Genomic DNA, 15,937 nt, shown 5'->3' on the forward strand with positions numbered 1-15,937 from the left:
GATTTTTTTTTTTTCTCGAAACACATGTTCTTAATAAAGACAACAACCACTGTGAAAACATCGTATGTGAGACAAAATAACATTATAATAATAATTCTGTCTCTTACGTGTTTGTGTAAAAAACCATATCACAAAAAATCGTCAAAATTTTTTAAATATGGAATCGAATTTTCCTTTACATGGTTTTTGCGTAATATACTCTTAAAGTGTAGACAACCTAGTAATAATTAAGAATGCAACAATTAGTGGACATGCATGAATATGATCTCACGCGGGAATACCATTGATTGCCTCTCTTTGAAGCATTTATCATGAAAAAGAGGTTACTCAAATCAAAAGAACTAATAAAAAACTTGCAACTTGTTTAGAAGTTAGCATAAAGTAAAAAGCATTATTTTGTTACAAGGAAGAGATTTTCCTTTTTTATCATTGAAGAATGTGAAAGGAAATCAGGTTAAGATAAAAAATTAGATATGCAAAAAATTAGACAGATAATTACAAAACCCATATGACTTTTTATTTTTTATAAACTGATTTAATATAATGCAAAACAAAAGAAAAACTAAATTAAAAATTAAACAAACTAAAACCACAAATTTACATAAATAAAAATTACACTAGGTGTTTTCTTTTACGACTTTGTCCTCAAAATGCATTTATTAAGAAAGGCATGTAGTCACGTAATAAGATACTAATGTAAACTCTTTGTTATATTTTTCTTAAGATATTTACATTGTTTTAAACATCTAAATGTAAAGGATAATGATATTTAGACAACATTTTTTTGACAACACTTGAACATTGATTACGTGTCAATATGTGATTGGTCAAAAATTACTCCACAATCAATAATAATAATCATAAACATTATTGTAGAGTAATTTTTGACCAATCACATATTGACACGTAATCAATGTTCAAATGTTGTCTAAATATCATTATCTAAATGTAAAATATAGAAAATACTACCATTCATGTGTTATTTGCTTTTCATGTAAAGACTATACAGAGGAAGAAAAAAAAACTCATTTTTATTTCCTGAAAAACTAGATTCTTAAAATAATATTAGTGTTATTATAGTTTTGGAGAATAATATTTTTAACAATATTTTTTATAACATTTTAACATTATCTACGTATTTAAAATTACTTCACAATCAATAATAATAATCATAAACACCAATATAAACCAATCAACGAATAACATCATATTAAAATATTGTCAAAATATAATTATAGTATATTATCCTATAATTTTAATCATACTCTTTTTTTCTATCTACTATTTAAACGATCCATACAATTACATAAATAAGAAAAATTTCATGAAGGGGTCCCGAAAAGATGGTCAACATCATCTCCACAACTGTTAATGCAACAACGACAAAGAAATTTCATGGAGGGTCCCGTTACGGACGTTTCATACGGATTTTGCCCTACAACCCTTCTTTTCGGCGATAATTCAGCTTTATATTTTAATTTATTTTATAACAAGATCCTGATCTGACCTTTCTTAATTATTTATCAATTTATTAAGACGTCCCATTTTCTTCACATGGAAATTCTTCTACCCAAAATCATATAACCTATTTATTTATCTTTCGGCAATGGGTTGTTATAGTTGATTAAAGTAAATGATATAATGTCACTTTCATTTTTAAATTAGTAAACGTGTTATTGACCCTCTATGATTTTAGCGTATCTTAATTTAATCTATATTTAGATATGAAACTTACATTACAAATATTATAATAATTAAAAATATTATAATAATTGAATGAAAGCTTCGTCCTAGATTTTCGTGTGTGGTTGAAAAAAAAAAGTTTAATTAGATGATTGGTAATAAATAAGAAAGAGAAGAATTTTGTTAATTTTTGGTGAGTGGTCAAGAGCAATAGGGTAGGCAGTAGCCACCAGTGATTAGGCCTGCTTGCTCACCAAATCACTCGATCTTTTCTACAAATTTCCTTTCCACCGCCACGTGTCAGTCTCTACTAGCTGTTCCTAACTTTCACCGGCTACTCCAGTCACCATACCTAAGAAACAAAATAAAATATTCCATCACATAGGGTGAGAAACTGGAAAAGCAAAACTCACTGTACGCACAGTGTCGCAGAGGGACAGAGATAGAGCAGAGTCTGAGTGAAACATCCATTCCTTCCTCCTCCTCTTCCTCCTCGTGATTCCCGAACATTCTCTTCTTATTCCAGCTCCACGCGCGTGATTCCGCTCTCAATACTCGCGCCATTGTTCTTCTTCTTCCGTAAAGAATCTTAGGGTTTGCTGAATGCTGAATGCGGCTTTGCTCGCACACTGACTCTTCACACTACAATGTCCGGCCCTCTCGACCGTTTCGCCAGACCATGTGACTTTTCTTTCTCTATCGAACTCTTTTTTAGGGTTTTAGGTTTTCTTTTTTGCTGATGAAACGGTTCGTTTTGGCTCTGCCTTGCAGGTTTCGAAGGTTTCTCCGGGAGCGACGAGAAGAAGGAGCGGAGATCTGATTTTGAGAACTCCGAGGACGAACGGAGGACCAGAATCGGATCTCTCAAGAAGAAGGCGCTCAATGCGTCGTCCAAGTTCAAACACACGCTGAAGAAGAAGAGCAGCAGAAGGAAGAGCGATGGCCGCGTCAGCTCTGTTTCCATCGAGGATGTTCGGAATTTCGAGGAGCAGCAGGCCGTTGATGCATTTCGCCAGTCCTTGATCATCGACGAAATGCTCCCCGAAAAACACGATGATTACCATGTCATGTTAAGGTGTGCATTAACCAGATAAATGCGAGGTGTTAAATGAACAAACTCAATTGTTTTTTTTTTTGCTTGATTTTTATACATTTTGCAGGTTTCTGAAAGCGAGGAAATTTGATGTTGAAAGGGCGAAGCATATGTGGGCTGATATGCTACAATGGAGGAAGGAGTTTGGTGCTGACACTATTATGGAGGTTAGTGCAGATTGATTCGGATAATGTTTGATGTTTAGTGTAGGGTTCAAGATTAGCCTCTGTGATGGTTAGATTTGTATGTTGTGGATTGCTGCATACTCTGTATAATATTTGCTTAATGTTTTGTGTTTGCTTTAGGATTTTGAGTTCGTAGAATTAAATGAAGTTATGAAGTATTATCCGCATGGTCATCACGGTGTTGATAGGGAGGGAAGGCCTGTTTACATTGAGAGACTTGGGAAAGTAGATCCGAACAAACTTATGCAGGTTACAACCATGGATAGATATGTGAAATACCATGTACGGGAATTTGAGAAAGCTTTTAAGATAAAGTTTCCTGCTTGCACAATTGCCGCCAAAAGACACATAGATTCAAGCACCACGATATTAGATGTTCAAGGAGTGGTATGTTGCTGCTAATTGTTCCTCATTGTATGTGTCTATGTGTTCCTGTGACATACGGCAAATTTATGGTGTAGTTTCAACTTTTAGGGCCTCAAGAACTTTACAAAGTCTGCCCGGGAACTAATTTTGCGGTTACAAAAGATTGATGGTGACAATTACCCTGAGGTGAGTAATATCAGTTTGTGTGTAATCTTGTATTACGTTACGTTCCTGTTTTGATTTCATCCAAAAATTTAAAGAATAAATTTTACCAAGGTGTCAATGGTTGAGGATGATTGATATGTTTTTTCTTATTAATGATACAGACTCTTTGTCAAATGTTTATCATAAATGCCGGCCCTGGATTTAGGTTACTGTGGAACACCGTCAAGTCTTTCCTTGATCCCAAAACAACTTCAAAGATCCATGTATGTAAAAAGTGCTATATTGTAGTTGCTTAAGGCTCCTTTTTTTGTTGGTTTATGAATGCTGACATTGCTTGGTGCCTGTGTGGAAATATTGCTTAGGTTCTTGGAAATAAGTATCAAAGCAAATTGCTTGAAGTAATCGATGCCAGGTACACAATGGGCCTATTTCTCTATAACCAAGTGTTAGAAATTTTGTAATTTATATGCTTGTATCAATAATGTATTTAACCATCACTAACACTTTTCTTAATATTGTTGTGCACTTAATGAAGCGAGTTGCCGGAATTTCTGGGGGGTACATGTACATGTGCAGATCAAGGTGGTTGCCTCAGATCTGATAAGGGACCCTGGAAAAACCCTGAAATTTTGAAGGTATACACTGATGTTTCTTTCTAAAATGCTCAACACTTGCTATATGATACGAATGTTGCTACATGCTAACTGTACTGTTAATCGCACGGGGAAATTTGCAGATGATTCTTAGCGGTGAAGCACGAAGAGCAAGGCCTGTTGTAAAAGTTCTAAACAGTGAAGGAAAGGTTATTGCATATGCCAGACCACAATACCCAATGGTAATATGTTGTATGGTTTATTATTGCTTGAATCTGGTGGAGGCTGAATTGATTCCTTTGTACTTCTTCAGGCTCCTTTTCATTTTGTAACCTTATTGACTGTGTCACTTCTTTCTTGCAGGTAAAAGGTAGTGACACATCCACAGCTGAATCAGGGTCTGAAGCTGAAGATATTGCTTCTCCAAAAGCAATGAAGAGCTACTCTCACCTTAGGTTGACACCTGTTCGTGAGGAAGTAAGTGTTGATTTTCTGATATGTTTACTCACACTTTTCATTAAATTGGTAGAATTTTCAATTCATTGATTGTAGTACTTCTGTGCACTTAATTTTACTGGCTGCAAAATTTTCTCTGATCATTCTTGCACCTATTAGCTTTTTATTTAACACTTGTTTGATCAGTTGTATTTATATGCAGAAGATATTCACTATGATTAATGATTTAATGAGGATGATCAAAATATATTACGTTTCAAGGAACTTGTTCTTAGGATTTTCCCTGGTCTATTCTAAACAGAGAAGTTATTTACGTTTTGTGTTCAGGCTAAGGTTGTTGGAAAGTCGATCTATGTTGGTGGTGGTAACTTGGCTGGGTATGATGAATATGTTCCGATGGTGGACAAAGCTGTTGATGCTGGCTGGAACAAACAAGCATCACTCCAGAGGGCTCAAACTTCAAAAGGTAAAACAACTTTAGCTTATTGTTATTATAGTTACCTATTGTATGAATCTTCTCATGGTGCTTATTCATAAAAAGAAAAATAACACCAATGCTTAAAACATAAGTGCGTTGTTTAAGATCTTGTATCTGCATTCTGTTCTAAATATCAGTTAAAACTTGTTTTGTTAGTAACATAGTGACACTATTTGCGCTTTAACTTTTGCAGGACATTTGATGGCTGTAAGAGCGTCAATGTCATGAGTTTTTGCCTTATGCTGTGTCATTATACAAAAGATTATACCCCAATTGAATCATGAATTTTGTTTAATTAACGTTTGATTAAAATTAACTCAATTTTTGATAGGCTATTGAACGCATGGCATGATTTTCTTTTGACACTTGTGCTCTTGTTAGTAATCCTCCCCCTTGTTTTTATAATACAATGCCCTCGTGTTTTTGAAATTTGAATTTGTTTTACTGTGATGATAAATGGTGTTTTATATCGGGTGTGTTCTGTAATTTCTAGTCCGTTAGAGACAAACTGTTTGGGGACCCACACTCGGGAGTTTAAGGTATTGGAACAGTTGGTCCCTAACCTGGCATTTGTTTTGTCAGGGCGGGATTTATACGGGATTATAAGCAATTGCATAAGTCCTTGTCTTTTAAGATTTAGGAAGCGCTAGTTCTTTTCTTGTTTTCATGATTTGAATTTTTTGATTTAATTTTCTTCAGGATTGTTAAATTGAATTTTGTATTACAGGAACACCTTCCCTCCCTGATCCTCCACAAACTCCCATAGGGGTTCGAGCTCGGATGCTGGGGGCTCTAACTGCTTTCTTTATGATGCTGTTTACCCTCTTCCATTCTGTCGCATACCGTGTGACCAAGAAACTTCCCGCTTCATCATCTAATGAGGATCAGTGCACTTCAGAGACACCCGATAGTACAACCAGCGAAGACAACCATCCTCCGTCACCAACTCCAGCACACAGAGAGGAAAGTCTCCTTTCCTCAATGGTGAAAAGGTTAGGTGAGCTTGAAGAGAAGGTTGACACACTCCAATCTAAGCCATCTGAGATGCCTTACGAGAAAGTGGAATTGCTAAATGCTGCTGTATGTCGGGTGGATGCTTTGGAAGCAGAGCTAATTGCAACTAAAAAGGTAGTAACCTATACTTTCGCTTTTCCATAATTCTTTTAAACACTGCAGTCTTGATAATTACTTTGAGGTGTTTCCATGTCTTATTTTATCTGTTATCTTTAAATGCAAAACCAAAATCTTACCTTTCCTGTTAGCTGGCCGCCACAAGAATATATCGATGAGCACATTATTAATGAATAAATGCAATATTTTCATGTCTGTTTTTTTATTTATTTTTTTAAATTCTAACCAATTTTTTTGTCTATATGGAACTAAGGTATGATAGTTATTTTAAGTTAAAAAATCACACGAAAGAAAAATGAATGTTTTTCTTGCCTATATGTCTCGTGTTGGTTGTTAAACGGGTGTATTTGTTTTATGGCAGTTTCGTTATTTTAGATTTTAATTCCTGTACAGTTTCATTTAAATGGTGAATTAGGAAAATTTGTTATTGCAGTTGTACTTTTGCTCTCTTTATGCATACATGTATTTTTCTCTCCTATTTATGTTTGGGTGAGTTTCATATTTGACCGTGAAAATGTGATGAGTACTTGGTTTTTTACTCTTTCCTTACTTGAAGAATACTGTTACATTTGTACTTTCTGGATTGTTCGATAGGCTCTATATGAAGCATTAATGAGGCAAGAAGAGCTGCTTGCTTACATTGATAGTCAAGAAGAAGCTAAGTCGCGGGTAAGTTTGTCTCATATTTTTAATACAGTTTTATGGATGTTATGCAAATCTCTGATATTTATATATTGCTGTTTATCAGAAGAAGTTTTGCTGGTGAGTTTTGGCTGGCTGATAAAGGGACTCTGGGAGAGGGCATTTTTTCGAATCATGGTGTTCTTAGTGCCGACACTTTGCACATTAGGTTGATCCCTGAACACTAATTTTCTGTTTAATGCGTACACTCGAGAGTTGTCAAACTCGTGTATAGCTAATAGCTTTTTTTCCGGATTAAAAACAACCCTTGTTTTTGCTCTCTGCCCACCTTTATTATATTTGGTGTGATTGTCTTGTTAATTTGAGAAGCGTTTGTCGTTCTGATGATCTCATGATTTTCCTTAAATATTAATCGATTTTGGGGGATATCCAGGGGAGACAAAGCTAAAAAATAAATAGTCCCTCTGAAGCATTTAGGAAACGGGGCATATTTCGTGTTAAATCCCGTATAAATAAGGCACGCGAACAATGGTAATTTTATTTCTCAAATTAGAAGGTAATGATGGTACAATACGGTAAATATGTGGATTCGTTTGGCGTAACCTTTTTGTGCTGTCGTAGATGGTTGAAGTGAAGTTCCGTTTGTCAGTCAAATAGCAAGTGGAGTGTCTCAGACAGTTGGAACCAACTTCACTTCATCACAGGGACGACTTTAGTACAACAGGAACTGAGGATTAAGCTGACGAAAACGCCTGTCATTTGGTTCAACTAGTTAGTGCAAGTACATTTTGAGAAAAACAATGATCTAATAATATCAAAATTTAACAATCTTGCCTTTGCGATCATTTTCGTTACATAGTTATACTTTTATGCGTAAACACAATTGTGAGAGAGTGTCCTACTGTCTAAATACAGAATATTTAATTGGAATAGAGGAGAAATTATACAAGGTGAATGTAATAGGATCTGATGGGGCTGATAAAAGGAACGCCTCCAAGAATATACAACTCATGCTAATGTTAATATTTGATTGAGGTCAGACAGCAATCGACACCCAACGCCTTACCAGCGGAACTGCGATCACGAACCCGAAATCTTGTGTAAGGAGGGAAAGCACTACACACAGGTAACAAATTATTATAGCTTACAAACTTCACATGACTCACGAACGCAACGTCATACTATAAAATCAAGGTTCGTATGACTCACCATTCTCTTCTTTTTCTTTTTATCAATTTGACCTTGAAGCTCCACTTGTCGGATAAGGGCATCGTCAAGTGACTAAGAAACAGAAAAAAAAAGTACAAAAAATGTAAGCTTTTTTTTTAATCATATATCAATCAATGTTATTCTCAAATGATGATGAGGTTGTAGTATGAAGGAAAACCAATAATACCTTTTTGGTAATTACCAATTCTTGTTCCAGCGTACTGATTCTGCTAAGAGCCTTATTCAGCAATTCTTCCATCTCAGCTGGTATGTCAGGTTTCTTAGAGAGGATATTCACCTTCTCTTCTAGTTCAACCATGCGCTTCATCATGGACATTTGATCATCCATGCAAATTGCAGGTGCTTTCATTTTGTTGCCATTACAATGTGCTGTGTTACCAAACAAGTCAGTTCCAGTGATTTTTTTTGGCACTTTCTTTGCCAGGCGGATAACTGTTATCACTGCCATAAGAACTGACATGATTCCACCAGTAAATGGGACTCTAAACTTATTAGAATTACTGTTGCTAGACAAACAATCTTTAGAAAGGGCTAACTGATCTTTTCGTTCTGCTTTCTCCCAAGATGAATTCACTGGGGCAAATGCCACCTGCTAATATGCAAAGAGAGTACCCAAAGAGATGGTCAATTCTGCAGTTATGTTCTCATCAAACACTTGATTTATATTTCATGCAAAAAGTTCTTGTTCCTCACCATGAAAATTACTGAATGTTATTCAGATACATAGGCTAGAGTTTATAGATAAATACATATAGAATGAAAACATCAAATGATCGAAAATCTAAGAAACTTACTTCTGGAGCAGCACAGGGATCCTCCACGGCTGCAGATTCTTTAAAAGAATCGCATTCCTAAGATTATAGGAAAACAAATCAAGTTATCAGATTTTCTGACAAACAGAGGATGGCAAGAAAATTTCAGAGCAAAACTGAATTTGAAATTGTAAAGTACGTAACTGCTTACCTTTTGGCATTCTGTATCATCTTCAATTATGGTTTTCACTTCGATCCCGGATAAAGCTTTCCTCTTGCATTTTCCTGCTCCATTTTGAACCATCTAGTGCATCCAAACAAAACATCACTTCATTACTATCTTTTCCTAATCGCACAACTAAAAAAAATTTGATCTTACTACCTTGAAGATTTCTGGGTCATTCCATGGTCCCTTGTCTGAAAGCAAGCAACCACCTTTGTCTTCACAGGTACAAGTACCACCCAAGAACTCTGGAAGTTCACTGGTAAATGATATAAGAACAATGTGTTATGTATGGCCTTGAATAGTATATTGTTCTTCAGTCACACATGTTAAAAGAACATCCTCGTTAATGAGTATGATCAGAGATTGTCATTACTGTTTACTCAATCTAAACCATCTCTCAGCATATCGTTAATGTGATAAACTTGAATTCAGATGAGAATGAGAACGGAGAAAAACATTCACCTGGCATCAATGATTTCAAGTAACTTGCTCTGATATTTGTTACCTAGGACCTGGCAAATAAAGCAGTAATCTATTGAGAGCTCCTGCTTAACTGAAACCAACATTGCTTGGGTGTGAAAAGTATATAAAAATTTCTTACATGGATTTTGGCGGTGGTCTTAGGATCAAGGAATGACTTGACAGTGTTCCACAACAGCCTAAATCCTGAACCAGCATTAATGATGAACATACGGTTTAAGGTCTGAAAAGAAAAGTTCAGTCAGGTTAAATTCAGAATGCGACATTTTAGTCAGGAACGTGAAGTAGTACCTCAGGGTAGTTGTCACCATCAATCTTCTGAAGACGTTGGATGAGATCCCTTGCAGCTTTGTTCAAACTTTTTAGACCCTGAATACAGATGCTAGTCAGCAATCATGTAAAACTTCTTTTACATATGCACCTGAGATACGGATGTCACCTCCTAAATGTAACTTATGCATGATATAATTTAATTAAGGAGTTCCTGTGGAGTTTTACTCTTTCTGGTTTGAACATGGAACAGAAAGTAAAAGCTAAACATGCGGTATTATAGTATTGCTGCATATTTTCATACATACCACTCCTTGCACATCCAAGATTGTTGTGCTTTGGTCAATGTGTTTCTTGGCTGCAATGGAACAAGCAGGGAACTTAACAGCGAATGTCCTCTCAAACTCTCTCACATGGTACTTAAGATAGCGATCCAAAGTTGTGACTTGCAACAGCTTGTTAGAGTCAACCTGACCCAACCTTTCTATGTAAACAGGTTGCCCTTGCTTATCAACTCCATGATGCCCTTGTGGGTAGTATTTTAGGACTTCTTCTAACTCCTTGAATTCAAAATCCTTAACAAGACAACAAAAGAAAAAAATTGTTAAAAAATAAATTTTAAAGTGTAATTCAATCTCATGAAACTAATATGTAAATTTAAGTTTGTATTCATTTATATATTATATAAATTGGTGTTATTTATTAGATTTTCAACAATCACATAAAAGTACATTCATGGACATTGTTTTTTCTTCATCCACAGGAAGTTACCTCCAGAATTGTGTCAGCACCAAACTCCCTCCTCCACTGAAGCATATCTGCCCACATTTGTTTTGTTTTCTCGATTTCATATTTTCTTGCTCTCAAGAATCTAGGCCACCATTTTATATTACAGGTATTAGTAAATCAGCAAATGGACAAGAAACTAGTCATAAGGTCTGAGGGGTATACCTTAACATCATATGATGATCATCATGCTTTGAGGGTAATAGTTCTTCTAAGATGAGTGTTTGGCGAAAAGCATCAACTGATTGCAACTCTTCTGCATCAACTTCATCCTCAATAGCAATAGACATAACTCTGCTATGCCTTCTCCCCTTCTTTTGCAAGGAATGCTTGAACTTTGAAGATGCACTGATTGCTACCTTCTTGAAAGAGCCAAGCTTTTTTTTCTTATCATCCTCTGAGTATTCCATCTCAGCACCTGGTTTTGCATAACCCAAATTACTCACAGAAGTTTCAAAAGGAAGACAAGAAATTCGCAAACTGATGTTTTATTTTTGTTATTAACAATAAACAACATCCAATAATACCACAACATTATTCAAATAAACTACATTATTATGAATTTAACATATAAGTTATGTTAATACTGCAAAAACCCATTGATCATTTTCTATTAGTACCACAACATTAATTTGGATTCAAGCTTCTTTCTTTTTGTTATGAACCTCACATTACAATCACTCTATCCGTTTTAAGAAAAAAATCTCTCTCATATACCCATAAGCCATACCTCAAATAATCATGCATTGATAATACGTTCATAGACAATTACAAAGGCAATCAAAGATCTGAATTATATCTCGATTTCCATCAATGATTCCTCTAACTGGTGAATGAGCTTTATAATAAAAACATTCTAAATAGCAAATGCCCGTCAGATATATATAATCATCTGATTTCAGCTTTCTTCAATTTTCATTCTTCTCATCTTCATACATTGAACATGTCAACATGCAAACAAAACAGTTAAATTCAAACATCATTGCCTAAAGGGTGTGCAAAAATTGATTACACAGCACATGCATAACATATATAAGTAATCAACCAAAGAATGAAAAGGGAAGGAAATTGGAAAACATAGATTTTACCACCTTTAGCAGGTCGATCTGTGATAGTTATGGAGGGCACAGCTACAATGTCAGACATGATTAATTATCGAACCTCGTAAGCTCCTCAAATGAGAACAGACGTAAGGTAGAAGAGAATCAACAATATTCGCACATGCGCCTACTCCTTAGCTTAAGCCATCAAATAACATCATGCATGTCAGAAGCTGAAAAACCATTTCTTTTACACACCAATATGAACCCTTTTTCAAATATATTCATCATGCATTGGAAAAGAAAACATCAAAGCCAAAAGCATAAAGATATGCTTACAATGATACATATATATAATGATACAATGCAGTTGAAGAAGCTATATTGAACCTAAGGGGGTTCAAAAAGTTGATGAATCAACATGAGAGAGAGAGAGAGAGAGAGAAAGAGAATGGAGTAGAATGGTAGATGAAATACCTGTGAGTTGCAGGAATATAGGCGTTGCAGAAGCAAAGAAAACGTAAATTTATGATCCGAATAAGTCTGTGACAATATATAGAAGTGCCAGAAAAAGAAGCGAGGTTGGTGCAACTCGTTTTTAGGGTTTGCTGTTTTTTTCGAGCTTCTGTTTCTACTAGAAGGATTACAGATGGAGATGGTGCTGGCGAAATGCATGCAACTCCATTCTTTCATATTCTCTCCACTACGCAACCCTTTCTATCTTCTTTACTATGCTTTATATGCTATTCTAGGTTTTTTTTTTTTTTTTTAACATATATATGTTTATTTATTTATTTATATAGCATATAAATTTAACTTGTAAAATTCTATGAGTAATTGAATTACTTATAAAATTAAATTGTATATAAATTTGTGTATCAATTTTTGTTTGTATTCCTGCATTAATTATTGATAAACGTCTTTGTAATATTTTTTTATTGGCGATACGATTTCTTTATCATGTGGGAAATGTTAGTGCATATAACAAAGTTAAAAAAATTATTTTTATAATATTAGATACGTAATTTTCATTAGCTAAAAATAATTTCAACTAATGTTAATTTGTTAATGCCAGTTAAAAAATTGATTAATTTTAATAACAAAATAACATCAATCCAAGATCAATAAAACCTATCACTGGTATTTTTAAGTTATTACAAATTGTTCGACACTTAACCAACCTTTTTTAAAGAATGATAAGTGAAATATTTTATTTAAATAAACAATTAAAATTCAATAAATTTAAATTAATTCAAATTCAATCTATTTAAATATTTTATAAATTGTGAAACTCTCTCTAAATACAAAGTTAAAGTATGCTTAGAAAATATTCCTATATATTGAAATGTTGTAATTTACTATACTGAAGTGTTGTATTCCTAATGTTAGCTAGCGAATTATACATAAATGTATATGATTTAGCTTTGGAATATTATGGTTTTTTTTTATCGAAATAGGTAAAAGTGATTTTGAATTTACGTATTTAGATAAAAAAAAAACTTTTTTTTTACAGTAATAGATAATTGTGAGTCAGACGACTTTAAATGAAAAAATTATATCTTTCTACACAAGTTTAGTCTTATATATATATATAAAAAAAATAGATTAATTAAATTATTAGAAAAAAAACAGTAAAGATTTAAGAAGTATACGACTTTTATAGTTAAAAGTTGTATATCCCTCACATCTTCAACTTTTTAATAATTTAATTAATTTAAACTATATCTACTTAATATCAATTAATGAAAATATAATTTAAATAACATAATTTTAATAAATATTGTGTAAAATTAACTAATTGACAAAATTAGAAAACAAAATTATTTTAATTACAAACATAAATACTATCAAATATATATAATTCATTATATTTAAAAACATAAATTATTAATTAAAAATGATTTAGATTAATTAAATTTTTAATTAATAATTTATGTTTTTAATTAATAGTTTATGTTTTTAATTAATAATTTATGTTTTTAATTAATAATTTGTGTTTTGGATTAATAATTTATGTTTTTAATTAATAATTTATTTTTTTAATTAATAATTTAATTAACTTAAACCATTTTTAATTAATAATTTATGTTTTAATTAATAATTTATGTTTTTAAATATAATGAAATATAATATTTGATAGTATTAATTATGTTTGTAATTAAATAATTTTGTTTTCTAATTTTGTCAATTAATTACTTTTAGACAATATTTACTAATATTATGTTATTTAAATTATATTTTATTAATTTATATTAAGTATGTATAATTTAGATAATTAAATTATTAAAAGAAGTAAAGATGTAAGGAGGTATACAACTTGATTTACATCTGATTTTTTTTAATAATTTAATTAATCTAAATTCTTTTTTTTATAGGATAATGATATTTAGACAACATTTTTTTGACAATATTTGAACATTGATTACGTGTCAATCTGTGATTGATAAAAAATTACTCCACAATAATGTTTATGATTATTATTATTATTGATTGTGAAGTAATTTTTGACCAATCACAGATTGACACATAATCAATGTTCAAATGTTGTCTAAATATCATTATCTTTTTTATATGTTAGACTGAAATCGTATAGAAAATATGACTTCTTGGTTTAAAGTCATTTAGATCTTAGGACTTCTCTATTTTCATAAAAATAAATTGTTTAAATATATAAATTCAAAATCACTTTTCCTATTTAGTGAAAAAAACAATATTATGATATAATATCTTATTTGAAAATTGTATATGGTTTGGAGCTCTTATGATGAAATAAACTACTTCCATTTTCATAACCATATGATCTTTTTCTCCTTGTTTGTGTGCTAATCTGGCCATTCATAATGTAGTTGCTCCCTGCATCAGATTGGGAAAAGCTTACAATGAGTAATAATTATTAATATAAAGCTTATTCTTATCTTGAATGAAAGTTCAAGTTGTACCTGAATATAGGAGATTATTCAGCATTTAAAAATAGCAAGATAAATGTAGTAGCTAACATAATAATTAATTTTGTACTCGATTGACGTTAGACTAATATAAATATAACTTTGTATTTTGTTGGAGATTATATATTAACTTGAAATATGATGATTTTATATATATATATATATATATATATATATATATATATATATATATATATATATATAAATTTTAAGTTTTGTAATATTAAATTAAGTTTAAAATTTATTTTGTAAGATGATTTGTTATTTATTAGATTTATTGTATATTTTTATCATATTATCTTTAATATTTCGTCTTATATTTTAGATAGACGTGTTTTAGTACAAAGGAATTGGGTTGAATATCTCATATTTATTAATTGGTTTTATAGGCTCAAATTAAAGTCAATTTTAAAAAAAATTAAATTTTGTATTATAAGTGAAAATATTAAATCATATAAAATAAAATATGTATAAATTTATTGTTCTGATATTTTGGATTAAAAATGATAATTTAAGTTTAACTTGCATTTTATTAATGAATCTCTTTGGTAAATCCTTAAAAATCTATGGCTGATTCGTTGAAGGCATATGGTTTTTAATTTTAAGGATTGTTGGTCAAAAAGAAAAAGAAAGAAGAAGACAAACATGGAAGGTTCGTTTTTTCCAACTACTTCCATCTACCAAGAAAGAATATAATGGTAATAGGCAAGTTCATGCTACCATAAACAATATCAAACATTTATTTTCTCATTTTCATGGGCATTGTTTTAGTGGTGGAATCGAGCTACTATCGATATCTTTACAATTTGTCTTTTAGACTGTCCGGTTCCATCTCTTACTGTCTTCTTTTCATGAATATCGTCTGATCTTGTCTTCAGATCTCCTTCTTCTTATGAATATCGTCCGGTCTTTTGCCCTTAGATCTCTTCTTCGATTGGATACTGTACAGTGGGGTACCTGCCGATGCTCAAGTCAGTGTACAATTCACTCAGTAAATCCAAAACAGTAATAAATGTGTAATAAATATAAATCACCCACTTCATACCTTTGACCTATATTATAGTTTTTATGATGGGCTTATGATAAGTGGGTTCTTAATCATGGCCCAATAGCCGATATTCGTTCTTGGGTCACGGTCCGCCATGGCCACCTCCGACCAGTTAATTTTTCTCCTGCCTTCCTGGGGATACATTTTCAATTCGGTGGCATAACAATCCCTCATCGTCTTCTATTCAGCTCGCACACCCTTGTTGGTCGGGTACTTCATGGTGAGATGTGGGGTAGACACAATGGCCCCGAAGACATTTGGACATGGTCGTCCTAAGAGGACGTTGTATGAAGTGTTGGCTTCTACCAGTAGGTAGTGCACCCTCTTCTCTTTGCTTTCCTGGTCCCAGGCGAGTACGCAGGTTAATA

The 15,937-nt window shown here is 32.6% G+C and overlaps 2 protein-coding genes across 3 annotated transcripts; one reads left to right on the forward strand and one right to left on the reverse strand.

Annotated features, from left to right (window-relative positions):
* The first annotated feature begins 2,060 nt into the window (after positions 1-2,060).
* Positions 2,061-7,152, forward strand: LOC106756181 (phosphatidylinositol/phosphatidylcholine transfer protein SFH8). The gene is made up of 14 exons (XM_014638483.2): positions 2,061-2,364; positions 2,455-2,758; positions 2,844-2,943; positions 3,082-3,348; positions 3,436-3,513; positions 3,654-3,755; positions 3,855-3,904; positions 4,028-4,127; positions 4,229-4,327; positions 4,449-4,562; positions 4,869-5,007; positions 5,747-6,147; positions 6,745-6,819; positions 6,899-7,152. Exons 1-14 carry the CDS (start codon positions 2,331-2,333, stop codon positions 6,914-6,916), a joined length of 1,881 nt encoding a protein of 626 aa, XP_014493969.1. The 5' UTR covers positions 2,061-2,330; the 3' UTR covers positions 6,917-7,152.
* Positions 7,153-7,278: 126 nt separating this feature from the next.
* Positions 7,279-11,688, reverse strand: LOC106778341 (phosphatidylinositol/phosphatidylcholine transfer protein SFH3-like). 2 transcript variants are annotated; one of them, XR_002667023.1, is made up of 14 exons: positions 11,628-11,688; positions 10,702-10,954; positions 10,522-10,621; positions 10,059-10,325; positions 9,772-9,849; positions 9,602-9,703; positions 9,463-9,512; positions 9,157-9,256; positions 8,986-9,078; positions 8,817-8,873; positions 8,189-8,611; positions 8,002-8,073; positions 7,740-7,908; positions 7,279-7,544 (listed from the first exon to the last, which is right to left on the reverse strand). XR_002667023.1 is itself a non-coding variant. In XM_022778111.1 (13 exons), the coding sequence occupies exons 1-13, from the start codon at positions 11,680-11,682 to the stop codon at positions 7,873-7,875; spliced, it is 1,686 nt and encodes a 561-aa protein (XP_022633832.1). In that variant the 5' UTR covers positions 11,683-11,688; the 3' UTR covers positions 7,279-7,872. The 2 variants fall into 2 exon arrangements, 1 of the variants encoding a protein (XP_022633832.1); XM_022778111.1 differs by having other exon boundaries at positions 7,279-7,908.
* Positions 11,689-15,937: the final 4,249 nt, after the last annotated feature.

This window comes from Vigna radiata, chromosome 2, assembly GCF_000741045.1.
Source record: "Vigna radiata var. radiata cultivar VC1973A chromosome 2, Vradiata_ver6, whole genome shotgun sequence".
Taxonomy (NCBI): Eukaryota; Viridiplantae; Streptophyta; class Magnoliopsida; order Fabales; family Fabaceae; genus Vigna; species Vigna radiata.

What these genes read in the sequence shown, in the direction of transcription:
- LOC106756181 (XM_014638483.2), top strand. Translation starts at nt 2,331, where the DNA reads ATGTCCGGCCCTCTCGACCGTTTCGCCAGACCAT. An exon ending in GTGCTGACACTATTATGGAG is followed by an intron (nt 2,944 to 3,081) that starts GTTAGTGCAGAT and finishes TGTTTGCTTTAG; the next exon opens with GATTTTGAGTTCGTAGAATT. An exon ending in CCAGACCACAATACCCAATG is followed by an intron (nt 4,328 to 4,448) that starts GTAATATGTTGT and finishes TCTTTCTTGCAG; the next exon opens with GTAAAAGGTAGTGACACATC.
- LOC106778341 (XM_022778111.1), bottom strand. Translation starts at nt 11,682, where the DNA reads ATGTCTGACATTGTAGCTGTGCCCTCCATAACTATCACAGATCGACCT. An exon ending in GATCATCATATGATGTTAAG is followed by an intron (nt 10,622 to 10,701) that starts GTATACCCCTCA and finishes ATGGTGGCCTAG; the next exon opens with ATTCTTGAGAGCAAGAAAAT. An exon ending in ATGACCCAGAAATCTTCAAG is followed by an intron (nt 9,079 to 9,156) that starts GTAGTAAGATCA and finishes TGGATGCACTAG; the next exon opens with ATGGTTCAAAATGGAGCAGG.